The 19,335-nt window shown below is 35.2% G+C and overlaps 1 protein-coding gene across 3 annotated transcripts in view; it reads right to left on the bottom strand.

Annotated features, from left to right (window-relative positions):
* PKN2 (protein kinase N2) overlaps nt 1-19,335 on the bottom strand; it is a 141,198-nt gene that overhangs the window by 37,040 nt on the left and 84,823 nt on the right. For all 3 annotated transcript variants that reach the window (XM_032424470.1, XM_032424452.1, XM_032424462.1), the window contains exons 7-8: nt 9,640-9,825; nt 8,405-8,514 (exon numbers count right to left, since the gene is read on the bottom strand). In XM_032424470.1, coding sequence (XP_032280361.1) covers nt 8,405-8,514; nt 9,640-9,825 — 296 coding nt within the window. The remainder of the gene's footprint in view (nt 1-8,404; nt 8,515-9,639; nt 9,826-19,335) is intronic.

Genomic DNA, 19,335 nt, shown 5'->3' on the forward strand with positions numbered 1-19,335 from the left:
AACTGTGTGGGCAAGAAAAGTTATTTAACTTTTGGAACCTCAGTAATCCCCAAACAGTGATAATAATTATACATGTAAGATTATTGTGATAATTAAATGACACTATATGTAATGTGTTGTTCAGGACCTATTACAGCAGAAGTTTCAGTATAATGTATAATGAATGATAAGGAGAGGAAGAATAGATTCTAAGCACAAATTACTACTTCAAGAATCTTGACTATGAAGAAGCAAAACATTTTTTTTTTTAAATGGGAGGAATGTGAACATATGCAGAAAGAATCAGAGGTGAGAAGAAAGGAGTTAAAAAAAAATATAGGTGATAGCTGAGGTAACTGATGGAACAGGGTTTAGGAGATGAGGAAGAATGGAAACTGGAGGAGAAGTTGGAATTCTTATAGGCTCTTACAGGATAGAGAGAGACCTCTTTCTCTAAAACCAATGAGGAAGATACAGAAATATTTGCAGGTGATGGAGGAATTTGAGGAAGCTGCATCCTAATGATTTTGTTTTTAATTTTATTTTATTATGTTATGTTAATCACCGTACATTACATCATTAGTTTTTGATATAGTGTTCCATGATTCATTGTTTGCACATAACACCCAGCGCTCCACTCAATACGTGCCCTCCTTAATACCCATCACCAGGCCAACCCATCCCCCCATCCCCCTCCCCTCTGGAACCCTCAGTTTGTTTCTCAGAGTCCACAGTCTCTCATGGTTCGTCTCCCCCTCCGCTTTCCCCCCCTTCATTTTTCCTTTCCTACTATCTTCTTCTTCTTTTTTTAACATATAATGTATTATTTGTTTCAGAGGTACATCTTAATCTTATCTATAAAACAGAAGCAAAGGGGTCTGAGGGGGGATAGAAGACTTGAAGAGATAGTTGGAAGAAAAGCTTCTGGCAATGGGATTAAGATCTGAAATACAGGACAACTTTTACAAGCCCAGCTGAGGTTAGAAACTAAAATTTATAGTAATAGGTATGATTAATATTTAAGCAACGTTCAGTAGATTAGAGCAGAAAAGACAGATGGTGGGTATGATTTGCTGTTGGGTGTTTCCTTAATAGGTGTTGATATAAAGACAATATTGAAGAATGCTTTATGTGGAGGCATCAATAAGGACATGGTTCAGGGTAACACTAGTTTTAGGGTACACAGAAAAGGTCATTTGTAAGGGGCTGATAGCCCCTTCCTCAGTCCTTTCCTGAAGAATCAAGGAAATGGAAATAGTTGATCAAATATCAAGTTCTGTGGTAATAAAGAAGAGAGCCAGACTGGTAACAATAATAACATGAGCTGTCACTTACTACATAACCATTAATCTTGGTGCTTTATGTAACTATCTCATTTAGAGAAGTAAAAGATACGGTGAAAGTCTGGCATATCAAATTTAAGATTTCAGAACAATTCATTGCTAAAATGACAAGGAGTAAAGGTATACTGTGGCTGAGGTGCTCAAAGAACTCTGAAATAATACTATGTTAAGTAGGTTGTTTACATATACAGTTTTGTTCTTTTTTTCCCTTTAATGCCCCATAATGATGCTGAAGTGAAGAACCAGAGTCCTTAAAGAATACTGGAGACTGGTGATCAAGAGATGATAGGGATGGGGAAAACAAAAGTAGATGATTATATACATAGTTCATCGTCTCAGAGGACTCACAGCCTCACAGAATATAATGTGTCATTTGATAGAATTTGGAAGCAGCGGAAAGGTAAGAAGGGTACATATTTTTGTAGTTTCTTTTTCTTTTTCTTTTTTTTAAATTAAGTAGGCTCTACACCAAACATGGGGCTTGAATTCATGACCCTGAGATCAAGAGATGCATGCACTACTGACTGAGCCATTCAGGGCCCCTGCAGTTCCATTTTAAGTTAAAAAATAGCATCTCAGATTGAATAATATGGTCAATGTCAGACAGCTCATACATAGAAGAAATTAAAACGTCTTTGTATTCCTATTCTATGGCTTGTTCCCCTAGGAGGACTGAGGGAATTCAAGGAAAATGAGATATTACATAGCTACTATTGTATTTACAATAAACATTAAAAAGGACCAAGTTTTATAAGAAAATATAAAAAGGGTAACCTGATAAGAACAGAAAGAACACAGCACTGATAGGAGACTTCATTAAGAATCCTGGATTATTGGGGTGCCTGGCTGGCTCAGTCGGTGGAGTGACTCTTGATCTTGGGCTTGTGAGTTTGAGCGCCACGTTGGGCATAGATACTACTTAATAAAAAAATTTAAAAAATAAAAGAATCCTGGATTATTATGAAAAGTGGAAACACACCCATAAATACAGAGAACAAATGGATGGTTGCCAGAAGGATGGGGGTGGACTGAGGGGATGGGCAAAATGGGTGACGGGGAGTGGCAGATACAGGCTTACAGTTACGGAATAAGTCACAGGAAAAAAGGATAAAAGCATAGGGAATATAATCAGTGGTATTGTGATAGCTTTGCATAGTGGCAAAGTAGCTACACTTGTGGTGAGCAGAGCAATAACGTACAGATTTGTTGAGTCACTACACTGTACACCTAAAAATAATATAATACTTTGTCAACTACACTTCAGTAAAAATAAAAAAAAATAATAAAGAATCCTGGATTATACCTTAGGGTAGTTATTTATAATTCTTAGGCCATAATTTCCTTATTAATTTGTAAAATGAGGGGGCTGAATCACATCAGCAATTTTCAAAGCTTGTTTTTCTTAAGTGGCAAATTCCAAATGATATCTTACCCAGAATACCAAACAAACAAAAAGTCTCTGTGTTGCCTCCTAAGACAATTCTACAGAGCCCTGACCTACCAGGAACATAATTTGCGCTTTCTTAGATTATTCTAGGTCTAGATTATTTCCAGAGTATCTCCTAACTCCAAAAAGACCTATGACCTTTGTATCTTGAAAAGGATAGAAATAGTATAAATAATTAAGTTCCAGAATCCCGAAGGAAAGAAACTTGACATTTGAGGCAAAATGCTAGGCATGAACACGTCAGACAGTTTGAAATAACATTTTCTATAAATATTTCAATAAACATTTTCCATAAATAAATATTCTATAAATATAAGGGATAAAGTAAAAGGGTAAAAGGCACATGAAAAAAATGAAATGTACTATGTAAACACAAGTAGTTATCATGATAAGAAATGTAGTCTCTGCCAAAGACAAGTTTCTAATCAAATTAGGGACAAGTAACATGCCTACCAGGAACCTAGAAGATCTAGTTGGCCTCAGGGATGAATAGCTTTACTTGGTCACGCACTGTTTTCAAACTCTGAAAGGGAGGACTACTCCAAAGTGGGAAGACTATCTGAAGTCATGGAAAAAAACACAATTTTAGGTGAAGATCACCACCGCAAGTAAAGAACAACCAATCAACAGTTATTAGTCTTTGTAGTTTTCTAAGCTTGTAGTATGGGTAATTTTAAATTACTTTCTCTCTTTTAGGTTTCATTGTATTCTGTTATTTCCTCCTCTGTGTGACTGTTATCTATCTCATTCAAACTACCACAGAGGAAAGAACATCCATTTTGAAGAACACTGAGGTCTAGTACCAGCTCTGACATTTATTAATATGTAACTACTCTGGTGCTCAGCTTCCTTAACTTTTATTATAAAATGATGGTAACTTACTTTTGAGTTCTTTTTTATTTTATTTTATATGTATGTATATGTTCCTTTTAAATTCTATTTTAAATATAAAACTCTATAAATACAATAACCTGGCTATAAGAGAAAGCTTCTAACCAGCTGTTTTCCCTCTAACGATAATTCTGAGTTTCGTTTTTTCTTTTTTTAAGATCTATTTATTTATTTTAGAGAGAGAGAAAGAGATAGTGCATGTGCACCCATAAGCGAGGGGAGGGGCAGGGAGAGAGGGAATCTCGAGCAGATGCCCCACTGATCCTAAAGCCTGATGAGATGCAAGGCTCGATCCCACAACCCTGAGATCATGACCTGAGCTGAAATCAGGAGTTGGATGCTAACCAACTGAACCACCCAGGTGCCCCTCTTTGAGTTTCATTTTGATCATATCACTCATCAAAAATCCTATAATTACTTTAAATAGGCTCTGAAGTGAAAGAAAATGACATTCAACCAATTAATTCCCCATAACCTACTATTATACTTAAATTCATAGCCACCCACACATCAAAGCCTAGGGCTAAAGAAAGAATTAATGCCATCAAGTGGCTAAAATGTGCCAGGCAATGAAAGGGATTTTTATATACACTACCTCAGTTTTTCTAACAGTCCTACAAAGATTACAGTTGACCCTTGAACAACGCAAGGGTTAAAGGCACCAACCCTTGTACAGTCAAAAATCTGAGTATAACTTCTGACTCCCCAGTACTTTACTACTAGTCTACTGTTGAGTGGAAACCTGATAACATAAATAGTCAACTTATATGTATTTTGTATGTTATATGTATTATATACTATATTCTTAAAGTAAGCTAGAGAAAACAACATATAAGAAAATCATAAGAGAAAATACATCTATAGTACTTTACTGTACAATATCCACATATTAAGTGGACCCACACAATTCAAACCTATGTTGTTCAAGGGCTAACTGTATATTTTAACCCCATTTTAGAGATGGTGAAACTAACGCCCAGTAGTAAGGTTATATAACTTATCTACTATCAAAAGCTAGTCAGTACTAGATGGACAATGAACCCTATTTGCCTGGCTTCAAAACCAATGTTACAGCAAACCTAATACATTAAAAATGAATGGAAACTGAAAGAAACATTTTATGGTCATAAATATTTGTATGTATTCACACAGTTTAGAAAGAACCCATAAATGTAACAAGACATGAAAACTATATCTATCTATACTAACAACCCCAACTGTTATTTCCCTCTCTAGTGGGCTTGACTGAATTATATTGGTCTAACTATTTAAACAGCTAATTTATAGCACATAACAATGCTGGTTCTTCTACCCTGAAAGAGAAAATAACAGAATTGAAAAAAAATCTTAGAAGTGTAACTTTTTTCTCATATAAGAATTCCTTTAAAATCTCTTTTATAAGTTGCTCATTCAACTTTATTGAGAGAGAACTTACTATTTTCTATAGCAGCTCATTTCATTTTTTAACAATTATCCTTTGTACTGAAATAAAATCTGCCATCCATTGACTTTTGCTTTGTCCTCAACAGCCACAAAGTATACAGTCAATCCAAGGATGGAACACGTACAACAGCTTGCCACTTCCCCAAGAATTTGGCAAACATTGCTACTTGATTGGTATAATCTCTGAAAACCAAGACCCATCCAGTAAACCTTAACAATGAGCTCCAGGAAGTCACTACCAGTCAATTAGAATAAACACACACAAAATAAAATCTCATTGCTATCCCTACCCTACTTTTTCCCTACACGCTCCTCCTTTTAACTTTAAAGACAGCTGTCAAATCTTCGTTAAATTTCTTAATAGGCTTTTAAAAAATCCCATTTTTCTCCAATTGTCTGATATGTAACAGGATTTTCATCATCTCACTATTCCTGCAATTATTCACTGGATAAGCTTTTATGTTTATCTAAGGTATGATCTGATTCAACTCAAAGTTTTTGACTTCTCTTTGGCAAACCTTTCTCCTCCTACCCTTGGGATACTGCTTAAGATCTGGTTGTTAGATCTTTGTTTTCTTTCTTTACAAACTCTTTTCCACTATGTGTTAGTTAAGTCTTTTATCAGCTTCTAAAGTACATGGTACTTACTTCTATCAGATCATTTACCATAGATAAATCAAACGATGTCAACTTCCCTATTAAAAGCCCTTCAACTGTCTCCCAATTCTTAACTTACAAAGATCCTAGTGATTCGGCGCTACCTACATCTACTTTACTCTACCTTGATCTTCTGTCTTACAATTTTTATTCTTAAAAGATATCAGGTTCTCTCCTACCTCAGGGGTTGTATATTTTGTCTCCTCTTGCTGGGAATACTCTCCCTGGGTCTTTACAAGTCTGGTAACTTTTCACCCATCAGGTCTCAGGTCAAATGTAGCTTCCTCAAGATACTCCCTAAATTACTTTATCTAAAGTAGCCCCCACCCCCTTATTACACCACCCTATTTACTTCCTTCACTGTACTTGTAGATTTTTTTTTTTAACTTGTTTACTATTTATTTTCCCTCATTAGAATATAAGGTCCCTAAGTATATGGACTTCGGAGTTTTGATCAATCATTACTAGGGCCTAGAATGGTGCTTGGCACAGAACAGAAAATCAGTGTAAACCTAAGAGTTCTGTTACAGCAATGAGCATATATTATCTTTGCAAATCGAGAACCTAGTAAAAAGCCTGGTACATATATATAAGACATTCAACAAATATTTGTGAAATGAATGGATTGATCTTACCCACTTGGATGGCATTCACTGTGACCTCTCGTCAGATAATCTCCAAATCTGCTTATCCAGCCCTGACTTCTAGTTCCACATCTTTATTTAATTGCTAAGTAACTAGGTATAGAACCCATCCCCTTCCAATATAGTTTTTTTCTAATCACTGTGGCATTATTTTCTTTGCAAATTATAGACAAATTCCTTCCCTTGTACTCAAATCCAACTAGTTACTAATACTGTTTTTTCCTTCATTTCCTGCATATATCTTTTTCTAATCCTACTGCCAAATTTTACTTCAAGCTCTCCTAATCTTACAGTTGTAGCACTGGAGTGGCCGCCTGCCAATATGCACACCTCTAGTTCCTCCTCTCTCAAATTCGTTCTTCATACAAATTCCAAGATTAACTTTTCCATTATGTCTCTTCCATCCCATCTCCCATACCAACAAGTATAAATACCTTAGCCCAGCATTCTAAGACCTCAACATCATTTTAAACTGAAATTATCAAAATAAAAGAATATTTGGGAAACGAGGTGGCAGACTCTTACAGTTTCAGATGTAATGGTAAAAAATTCTGCAACTAATCAGGTATGGACTGAAGACCACTGAAATAGAAGTTCCTTGAGGAACCTTGAAAGACCTTATTTTTTGTTCGTTGTTAATCTACTAACCTGGAAGTGCTGGGAGTATAGTAGATACCAATGAATATTTGTTGATTAAATGAATGAATAATTTCATAATAAATTTTTTTAAAATTTTATTTATTTGACAGAGAGAGACACAGCGAGAGAGGAAACACAAGCAGGGGAAATGGGAGAGGGAGAAGCAGGCTTCCCGCTGAGCAGGGAGCCCGATGCGGGGTTCGATCCTGGGATCATGACCTGAGCCTAAGACAGAGGCTTAAAACTGAGCCACCCAGGCGCCCCCTAATTTCATAATAATTTTTAATGAATAAATGAATGATCCTAAATGAGAGAATGAATGTCAAGATGAAGGTAGTGTTCTTTGAACATCAGTCTGGTATTAACACATGTGGGGATTAGTTAGCAAATTATTTTATTAAAAAAAAAAAAAGCCAACATTAATCAAGTTCTTACCACTTGTCTAAGATTTTGTTTTTTACACACCTCACTGAAGTTGGTGGTGTTAAAGCTAAGAAAATAGATATACATAAAGGTGAAGAATTTTGCTCAAGTATATACAACATTTTTTGAACCAAGAAAAGCAGTGATGAGGGCCTGATTAGGATGCTGGCTATGAGGAAAGAAAAAAATAAATTGGAAAACTTTTTTTAAAGTAGAGGCTACTAAAGCAGTAATCACTACCTCACATCATCATTAAACACTGTAAATCTGCTTTCACTAATATATGTAATTTAAAAATGACAAATGTATCATCAACCTAAATACTAAATGATAAAAGGCTTGATATCTTTCTTATATAGGCAAAATTAGGGTTAAGTTCTAATATTTTCTTCCCATACCCCAGTAGATGGATTAGAATCTAAATAATAAAGTTAGCACCATGGACTTGAATCTACTGTGGACCAAGTTTACTTCTGCTGGATTCTAAGGCTACATATTGCATTCTAGCCATTCACATCATTCATGAAAGCCACTGAAACACATGGAAGGCTGGGTAAGTGAGCACCTTAGTGCATTTCAAATCCAGCTTTGATACTATAACCTACAAATGGTGAGTCAGAAGACTCACCTTAGTTGTTAGGGAGTGCATTACTAAAATAAATGTATTTCAATATTAGCTCTCACTTGGTTGTCTCTTAGGTTAATACAAACTAGACATTTTCAAATCACTGCACAAGCAAAAGCTACTGCAGCACTCTGATGTTCACCTCTGTCTTAAGGAAGACTTATGTAACTCACCAGATGAGGAATGTCAAAAATACCTAGGTTCTTTTATTGTGTTAAAAATAAAACTTCTCAAAGTCTTCTAAAACAGAAAATTTACATTCAAAATGAATGATAAATATAATGAAAATTCAAGTAAAATGTTTTCATCTTACCCTGTCCAGTTCCAGTGTAAACTTCTGGTCCCATGACTGATTGGAAATGGGTTTCCAGCTCGTTTGACCAACCACAGTATTATCTAGCTTCAAAACTGCACAGACATCATCTGTAATTACAATTTATAAACTTGCTTAAATATTTTAAAACCTTTAAAACAGAAGTACCACCGTTTAATAGCAACAAAAGTCTTACGATCCTCTGAAAGTAAGGTTTCTTTTTTTCCTTTTCTTTTTTTTGGGGGGGGGTGCAGAGGGGCAGAGGCAGGGGGAGAGAGAATCTTAAGCAGGCTCCACGCCCAGTGCAGAGCCTGAGGTGGGGCTCCATCTCACAACCCTCAGATCATGACCTGAGGGGAAACCAAGTGTGGGAGGCTTAAGCGACTAAACCCCCCAGGTACCCCGAATGTAAGGTCTTTCTTAATCCTGAAGCTTTTGAATCTTAAATGGCTACTTTTATACATACATACATTCCCACTAGATGCTCCCAACTTATCCTTTGTGTTTGACAAAAACACAAAGATTAAATGCTATCTATTTTGTATGTGTGTTTGTATATAAATAGCAATCATCCAGTTTTTCAGCCTCTACACTATTTATAGAGCTTGCTACCTCAGGCACTTTTTATTTTCACACTTTTCCTAAAATCTGTCTATATAGGAAAGCGTTGACATATTCACCTCTGTACTCTATAGTAGGTTGAATTATCACAGGCCTTTCCCCCCCTCACTCCCCACTTACACCTTTTATCATAATTTATAATTACATTTTAGAATGTTTCCAAAGTGCTTCATAAACCTGTTGCATAATACTCTTACCACCTCCACCCACTCCTCCATTTGTTTGCTGAGCCACTACTCTAATAAACATGTTTGGTCCAGTAGTTATCAAAATTTCAATGTTAGTTTAGAAGTGTCACTATACCATTAAAAGAATCAAGATGTAACAAATCTAATAGCCTCTGAACACTTTCAGTTTGGCATATAGAGTGATACTCAATATTTCATTCTTCCAAAAGAATTAATGCTATATGTCATTCAGTTTTCTAAGATAATTTCAATAAATTTGGTTGCGTTTGTTTTCCTGACAGTATAGCTTTTAATGTTTTAAAATTAAATTATAGAAATCATAACTGTAAAGCTTTTTGTTCAACTTTGGCTCTTCCCATTGCTGTCCCCATTGCTAAGTCCTTTGTACAGACCCTATATGATTTTTAAAAAATCTGGTTACTGAACTGGATAAGTCGTCGGTTTTTAGGAGATTTCGACTACTTCCACTTTTACTTTTACTTGTTCTGCTCATGAAAGACGATCTGGTTTCACTTGGACTCCAACCAGGTAGTGCAACCGATGTTGCTTTTGACCGTCCAGGGACTGTCTCTAGAATATCCTGACAGCCCATAAGACGAACTTCCAAAGTACCTGTTAGCATAAACAAATACCAAATAAGAACATAAATTTTTTTAAAGATTTTATTTATTCACTTGAGAGAGAGAGAGCACAAACAGGGGGAGGGGCAGAAGGAGAAGGAGACATCCCGCTGAGCAGGTAGCCCAATGTGGGCTGGATCCCAGGACCCTGAGATCATGACTGATGCTGATGGCAGACACTTAACCGACTGAGCCAACCAGGCACCCTAGAACATCAATTCCCAATACAGAACTTTATCTTTGTTATCCATTCAGAAACAGTGGGAAGAAAAAAAAAGAAAGATGTGCTAAAATAACAAAATCTCTTCTCCCAGAGGATCTGTGAGGTAACTAATCATCTTTCCTATTTCAATTAGAGAAACCTATTGAAAATTCTTAATTAATACAATTATAAGAAATTTTATGGAAAGAACAGCACCTCCCAAAAACTGTCTGCAGGGCATAAAACAAGTTACATAAATTTCTTGTATGTTTGAATACTCATTTATATCATTTATATAATTACAGGGAAGAATTATAGAATTATGTCGCTAGACCATGTGGGAGGGGAAACATAAAGCCAAATAATATGCCTATTAAAAATAAACATACAGAAATTAGAAACAAGGAAATCTGACTATGTGAAAACAGTTGTGTTTGGTAGTTATGTAGTTAACATGGAAAAGGACTTTATAGGGTTTTTTGCATAAATAAACGGGTTTCTGTTCTCTTTAAGATGTAAAATAGTATTGCGGCGCCTGGGTGGCTCAGTCAGTTAAGCGGCTGCCTTCAGCTCGGGTCATGATCCTGGGGTCCTGGGATCAAGTCCCGCGTCGGGCTCTCTGCTCAGCGGGAAGCCTGCTTCTCCCTCTCCCACTCCCCCTGCTTGTGTTCCCTCTCTCGCTGTGTCTCTCTCTGTCAAATAAATAAAATATTAAAAAAAAAAAAAAGATGGAAAATAGTATTACCTTTCCATTCTAATAGTTTAGTGAGTCAAATAATTATGGACTATAATTATCTATGCATAAAATAATTGCAATTTCCTTAGGCAAATAAATACCAAAGGTGCTCAAATGAAAATGAGGAACTGTGAAGCCAACTAGAGATACGGTGTTGTCATCATTTGGGCTAGACTTAGTATATTAGAATTTAAATATGGTGCTACAGTATTAAAATTTTAGATATTGTGCAGAGAATAACATTTTAGGAAGAGTATTTCCTGGTCCCATTAAACTTAAATAATTAAAACTTCACTTTATTTAAGAATTTTAATTATTTAAAGCAACCAAAGGACTTTTAACAAAGTATAAAAGCATGGATTTATCCTCAAACTAAAAAAAAAAATTAAACAAAATATGTGAAAAAAAGTGCTAAAGACACTGGATGTCAGGCAATGAAGAACACTGATACTCAAGAGATGGGAAACGAATGAAATGAACCTTAAGACTGCTCGAGTTTACTGCCTTGAATCTATGTAGTATATATACATACAGTATATATAGTGCAGGGAGGGGGAACTCAGGTGCAGCCAAGTGGACTACCTGAGTTAAGGAGCTAGAACTGAGAGTACTGACACAGAACTGACCAAGGTGGCTAGAATTTAGAGGCAGAATAAAAGAAAACAGCTCTCCAGAGGTAGAACAAAGATGTGGGGAGGGCTCCCCTGATCAAGTATTCCGTCTTGCCCCAGGAGTAGAGAATAATTACCCTTAGACTAAATGATGCTCTGGTCTGCATAACACATCTTAAAAGCAATACTCAGATCAAATTATTTACAGGTAACATAACTGTGAGCTAGAACAAAGCTCAAGACTATTTACAGGAATACAAAAATATCCAGCACCTAAGAAGCTAAAACTCAATGTCTAGCATCTAATCACAGACTACGAGGCACATTTGTTTTCTATTGCTGGATTACCAATTACCACAAATATAGTGGCTTAAAACAACACCTATTTATTATATCACAATTCTGTAGGTCAGAGTCTATGTAGGTTGTCTGCACTGTCTGCTAGAAATCACACAAGGCTGAAATCATCATGTCTGCCAGGCTGGGCTCTTGTCTGGAAGCTCCCAAGAATCTGCTTCCAAGCTTATTCAGGTTGTTGGCAGAATCCAGTTTCTAGTGGACACAGGATTGGGGTCCCTATTTCCTTGCTAGCTGATGGCCAGGGGTTGTTTTCATATTCTAAAGGCCACCTGAATTCCTCACTACATGGCTGGCCCTCTTTAACTTCAAGCCAGCAATGGCACATAGAATCTTTTTCATGATTCAGCTGTTTCTTCCCCATCTGCCACTGGCCAGAGAAAATTCTCTACTTTTAGAGGACTCATGCGATCATATTGGGCCTACCCAGATCATTCCCCTTTACATTAACTCAAAGATAACTGATTAGTAACCTTAATCACATAGGCAAAATCCCCTGTGCCATATAACAATATTAACACCAGAGTGATATCTTATTGTATTCACAGGAGAGGAGTTCCAAGGGTCATTCTTAAAATCCTGCCTGTCCTACCAGGCAAGAAGATAAACAGAAAAATAAGACCCATAATAAGAACAAATAAATACAATAAAAATCAATCCAAAACTGACATAAATGTTAGGATTAGCAGATAAACACATTCACACAGTTATTATAACTACATTCCATCTGTTCAAAAAGTTGAATAGAGACATGGAATAAAAAAGATCCAAAACAAAATTTTAGAGATAAAAACTACCATGTTTGAGATTTAAGGAAAAATACACTCGGATGGGATTGGTGGCAGATTATATATTGCAAAGAAAAGGCTAGTGAACTTGAAGCTATAGCAATGATATAGAAATGATCAAAATTAAGAGACAGACAGACTTGAGGGGAAAAAAAAACAGTGCATATATAAAATGTGAGTTTAACTTCAAGTGGCCCCAATATATGCGCAATTAAGTCCCTGATGAAGAGCAGAGAGAATAGGAACAGAAATATATTTGAAAAAATAATGGCTAATAATTTTCCACATTTGATTAAAACTATAAACCCAGGAAGTATCCAAAAATTTCAAAGAACACCAAGCAAAAGAAAAATAAGTAAATCACATGAAGCATACATAATCTAATTTCTCAAAACAAATAATAAAAAGAAATTATTAAAAGCAGCCAGAGAAAAAAGACATGTTACAAAGATTAGGATGGCAGTGGATTTCTCACTAGAAACAATGAAAGCAAGACAGAGAAGCAACAACTTTAAAGTACTGAGGAAATGAACAAGAAAATAAACTGTGAACTTAGAATTCCAGACTCACTGAAAATATCTTTCAAAAATGAAGACTTTTCAGATATAAAAATGAGTCAAGAATCCATTATCAGTAACTACCATATGATCCAGCCGTATCATTCCTAGCTATTTACCCAACTGAAATCTACATTTACACAAAAATTGCACAAGGATGTTATTAATAGCTATATTTGAAAAAATACAAAATGGAAACAACTCAAATATCTATCACGGGTGAATGGATAAACAAATTATGGACTATCCACACAACTGAATACTACCAACAGTAGAGAGGAATTATTGATACATGCAACATAGATGAATAAATATCAAAGTAATTATTCAGAGTGAAAAAGGCCAGAAATCCCTCTCCCAAAATAAAACAGTATATACTGTATGATTCCATTTATATAAAATTCCACAAAATACAAACTAATAGCAAGTGACAGAAACAGGTCAGTGACTGCCTGGAGACGGATGTGGGTAGGAAGAACACGAGAAGAGCAGAAAAGAGGGATTACACAGAGGCACACAAGGGCACTTTTAGGAATGATGAATATATTCATTATCTTGATTGTTGTGATGGTTTCACAACTGTAAATTTATGACAAAAACCTTGAAGTTATACACTTCAAATAAAACTGGAGGTTGATGATGGTGGCACAACTATATACATTTCCTAAAAAATCCTAAAACTGTATACTTAAAATCCTACGGTATATAAATAATGGCTCAATAAAGTTACTAAAGATGGAGGGGGAAGCTTCAATTTCATGTTTGGTTAGGCTTTGGAAATCTTCTCTAATTGTAAATGTTAAGACAGATTAAATATAAATGACAGCATTTTAATTTTAGTTCAAAAGAAACAACTTGTTGTGTTTGTGTGTTTTATTTGCATTTTTGTTGTTAAACTGGCAAACTTAGCCAGTTACATTTACATTTTCATTGTAAATGCTTAGCTGTAAAAGTCATCTTGGGGAAACTGAAAACATCTGGTCACTACTTCAAACCCTGGTTGCTTATTAAATATTTTAGTAATTTCAATATATTAGGAGATGACAATGCTCAGCACCTGCTTTCACTTAGGAAAAAGAAATCTGAAGGGATTTAAGCTCTTTATTAAGCATCTAGAAGTTTCTTTTATGAGGTGACACAGTTGCTACTGCAAATAACCATATTAGAAATAGCTTAAAATTTTTTACTTTTATAACCCACAATATGAAATTTTTAAAACAAGCAATCCAAGAAGTAAATGTTTGTATTCATAAGCAGTAGCTATGAATTCCATTAGAACAAGTAAATGCTTTTTTATTTTTTTCAATGTTCTGGAAAAACTTTTATATCCATTTTACTAATTCAGTATTTCATCTTGGTACAACTGAGTAACATTTTTTTTTTTAATTCTGAGGAAGTCTTCTTTCCTAAAAACTAGCAAATGTCTCAAAATGTGGACCAAAAAATTCAATACCTTAGGTCAAAATAGCACTAAATTTGCAAATTTCAATTTATAACCATACAACCACAAAAGAAATCAGAGTGTAAATGAGACAAACGACAAATAATAGCATGCAGTGAGAAACTCAAGAGGATAAATGTTCCTACTACGTGTCCATGATAATTCTTCATTGTGTCTAATCCTTTATTAAGGCCAATACTATTTCTCTTCCTAGTTACTCCATATTTAGTTTAAGGTTCAGCAGGAATTAATTAATTATAAGTTGCAATAGGAATTTAAAGGAATTTTTGTAAAAACCAAAATGTCTTAAGAATTGTAAGATACTTCCTTTTACACTGGCGATTTACATCACTTTGAGTAAGGTTCAGTAAGGCAATAAGAACAGGAAAAGAGAATGGAAGAGGTTAAAGAATTGGGGAGAGGAGCCAACAAGAATAGAAAAGGAAAAAAAAAATTCCAGCGGTTATCAGGTGGTTTTCTAAAATGTGGTTTTATTACTCTTCTAGAAATATTGTTGATTTCTAAATATTTGACAACCATATTTTATCAATGAATCATTCAGAAACTCTCAAATATTATTAATGTGTTCAGTTCTGAGCCATACAATGGCAAAACTTAAGTAGTAAGTACAGTTCCTTCCTTATCATCAAATAAACTTTACCAAGTATCTCCTGAATCTATAAAGTGTCTTGTGCTAGGGGCTAGGATTACATGTAGGTAGATGACAAGGTCTTTGTTTTTCACAGGTCTATTTGCAGTTCTGATTTTAAAAAATAGAATAGAATAAGAAGATGGATAAGGCGGCAAGGATATTAAACAGGGACTGCGCATAAACCAGTTTAATTGTGATAGAAGATTCATGGCAGGAGTTACAGAAGATGTGACCGGAAAGATAAACACTTTAATAAATACTTAAAACATTTTAAATAAAACAGAAGATTTTGACAACGGTTCCCAAGCTTTCTTGTTTCATGGTACCCTAGTGTCTCAATTTTTTCACTGTGCTCCTAGTCTGAAAGATATACCTAATAGTTCTGTTTCAAAGGATATTGCAACAAATTAATAACTATTTACAAAAATAATACACATAACTTGAAAGAAAAAGTAATCTTATTTCATATGTAAATAACCATGGTTACTTCCTAATGGGATGTTTGTACCTACTGAGCATAGTACAGCTTTGCAAACTCTGGAACTGGATTGGAAACCGCCACCTTCTTTTCTATTCTACATTGATTTTTCACATGGTATTTATTATCACAGCAATGCAGGCAAACCCAGCTTCGTTAACGTATGACATCACTGAAAGGAATATAGCTCTATCTCATGCTGAAACTGTAACTACCTTGAGCTAGTAGTTTGAATGGTGACCCTAGGAAGTGAAATAACACTGTGTTTCCCTCAGAAAGTTAAAAATATCCTGTTGTATCCTGTGAATTCATTCTGGCATCCCAGGATGCCTCAGATTTAGAAACTCAATTTGGTAACTGCAGGTTTAGATTGATCCTTATAGTGGCAACAACATAGTTTAATCATAAATTTGTCCTTCAAGTTTTACTATATTAGTCTGCCATAATATAAAACTGATCGGGGCGCCTGGGTGGCTCAGTCGTTAAGCGTCTGCCTTCGGCTCAGGTCATGATCCCAGGGTCCTGGGATCGAGCCCTGCATCGGGCTCCCTGCTTGGAGGAGAGCCTGCTTCTCCCTCTCCCACACCCCCTGCTTGTGTTCCCTCTCTCACTGTGTCTCTCTCTGTCAAATAAATAAAATCTTAAAAAAATAAAAAAAATAAAACTGATCAAAGATACCTAAAGCTACTAGAATGTGACAGTATGCTATGCAATTCTGAAGAACAGTTTCACATCTTCAAAATATTGAATGATATTATTAAGGAAAAGCCCTTGTTGACATTCACATTGATAACTTAAGGATTTCTAAGGGTGAGAGAAGTCAGTGTAACAAAAATATGTCACATTCACATAGACCATAAAAACCTCTGTAGCTGATGGTCAGAGAAAATGGTGGAGTAGCAAAGTCTAAAGGCAGTTTCTCCACAGAAACATGGGAAACAAACAAAACAAGCAAAAATTAGCAGAAACTGTTAGAATGAAGTGTATGAGAAATCTACAGAACAGTTAAAGGTTTACTGCAACCAAGCAAATGCTTAATAAAGAAAAGCAATGAGCACTCAATGGGAGAGCTCTGTGACATTATAACTTACCTTCGCCTCATCCTCTCCCTACCCAAATGGCTTGGTGATGGTCTTCAATATAGCAGTCTACAGAAAAAAACTCATCCTCAAGGAAGTATGGTTGCCTGCTTTGACCTAACTGAGGGCTCCCTGAAGGACTAACACAAAGGCATTTTTTGTTGGTTGGTTGGTTGGTTTTTTGCCTAACTAGGAAATCTCTCAGGGCAGAGAAATAGCTAAGTGGAGGGCATTTAACAGCAAATGAACCAGTCACTGCAGCCTGGGGCAAAAGATACCAACTAGGACAAATAATAAGATATCCCGAAGAGTCTTGGAAGAGAACATAGGGAGTGAGATGTTTTGAGGAATAAGGGCTTTGTAATGCTTCCACTGGGAAATTAGAAGGCAAGGGAGAAACAGAAGACATCCTCAGAAAAGACCCGAGGAAGCCCTAAGCTCTCATATCTGGCTGATCTACAAGTTCTTTGTGAGCAAAGGCAGAGTTGTAAAATGCCTGGGTAACCACTGAGGATTTGCCTCAGCACACCAACACAGAGCCCAGCTGCAAAAGCAGGGCAGTTTTTTTTTTTTCTTTTTGCCTGCATGCATTGAAAGAAATGTCTATCAAAACACTAGCTAACTACTAATTTAATGGAGACTTCTGTGACCATACATGACAATGAATACAATCTTTACAAAATAGCTTATAAAAGCCCCTAACCAACTATATCATACACAAACAACAACAAGAAATGCTAGAGAAGGGGAGTATCTTTCAGAGTTATACATTATTAATATTCACAATATCCAGCTTTTAATAGAAAATGATGATGCAAGCCAGAAAATAAAGAGTATGGCTGACTGAGAAGAAAGGCAGAAATTAATAGAAACTGAGGAAGCCAAGATATGGGATTTACTAGACAAGGACTTTATATTAACTGTCTTACTTTTGGATTGGATTTATTAAACAAGAACTTTATATCAACTGTCAAAGACCTACCAAAAAAACAACAACAACAACAACCACAACCCAAAACAAACAAACAAAAGAAAGGAGTATGGTGTTTTGGCAAATAGAGAGTATTAAGGAAGATACAGAGTTAAAAAAAGAATCAAATGAAATTCTAGAGCAGAAAAGTACAATACTGAAATTTAAAAAACTTACTAGAGAAGTTCAACAGTAGATTTGAGCAGGCAGAAGAATTGGCAAATGTGAAGAAAGGTCAATTAAAAGCACCGAGTCATAGGAACAGAGAGGGAGAAAAAAAAAAAAAAAGCAAAGGAAAGTGAATATAATTCTATGTTATTGAAGTGGCTAGGTAATGAGGGACATTACATGAAGAGATATATTGATAGAAATTATACCTGACTTTTTGTAACAGAAAAATAGAAGCCAGAAGAAATCACATTTTTAAAGAGCTGAAAGAAAAAAAAGTAGATTTCTATATCCACTAATATTCTTAAAACATGAAGCTGAAAAATACAGGAAAAAGGTGAATAAATGACACTCTAGCACATCTTCATTACAATAAATGCTAAAAGAAATTTTATAGGCCAAAGGGAAATAGTAATAGAGAAAATCTCAAGTACAAGAAGAAGAAATGAAGAACAGAAAGAATAAATGGGTCATTAAATACATAAGACAATGTTTTCTGAAAAAATAAACTCTAAAAAAATGAATGATATCCTTAAAGCTCTTAGTTCTCTAGGTTAAAACAATACTCAAGGATGATGATTTTTAAGGCATATGTAGAAGTAAAATATATTACAACAAGAATACAAAAGGGTAGAGTGGAAGGATTTGAAAATACTTCTTCATAACATTCTTAAACTGATTTGGAGGTAAGAGAGTACACTGTGACCACAGACTGTAGTAAGTTCAATATGCATACCTGATTCTCTAAAGAAAGCAATAAACACACACACACACACACACACACACACACACACACACACACACAGGCATAACTAAAAAGGCTCTTATGGGAGATGAAATGGAAAAATAGAAGGTTTGTTTCAGGAACAACTACAAAGGGCAGGAAAGATGCTATTCAAACAAGACTGTACAGTAAATACATATCAAAAATAATATTATATTAAAAGGAAAGTTTATAAAGAGCACATGGAAACTTCTGGGGGTTATATCAAAAGTTACCAAATTGTACTCATCAAATGTGTGCAATTTATGTATATAAAGCTATTTAAAAAAAGGGGGACAATATGACAGACTAACAACTTCAATCAGATTTTCAGGGTAGATAAAAAGAATCACCTATATATTGTACATAAAAATATGTCACTTTAAGTTAAAAAAAAATAGGTTGAACATGAAAGGATGGAAAAAATTCCAGGAAAAAATTCTTGCTAGATTACATTGGGCATGAGAAGGATAATGTGGCTCTACTAATATTAGACAAAGTAAACTGTATGTCAAAGAGTATTTTCAGAGATAAAATGGAATATTTATAATGATAAAATAGTAATTGATCAATAAGATATAACAACACTAAATGAGTATGCTCCTAATTAAAAAAAAAACAAAATAGGAAGAGGAGCAAGATGGCAGAGGAGTAGGAGACCTAAATGTCGTCTGGTCCCAGGAATTCAGCTAGATGGGGA

The sequence above is a fragment of the Phoca vitulina genome, unplaced genomic scaffold (genome assembly GCF_004348235.1).
Source record: "Phoca vitulina isolate PV1807 unplaced genomic scaffold, GSC_HSeal_1.0 scaffold2, whole genome shotgun sequence".
Taxonomy (NCBI): Eukaryota; Metazoa; Chordata; class Mammalia; order Carnivora; family Phocidae; genus Phoca; species Phoca vitulina.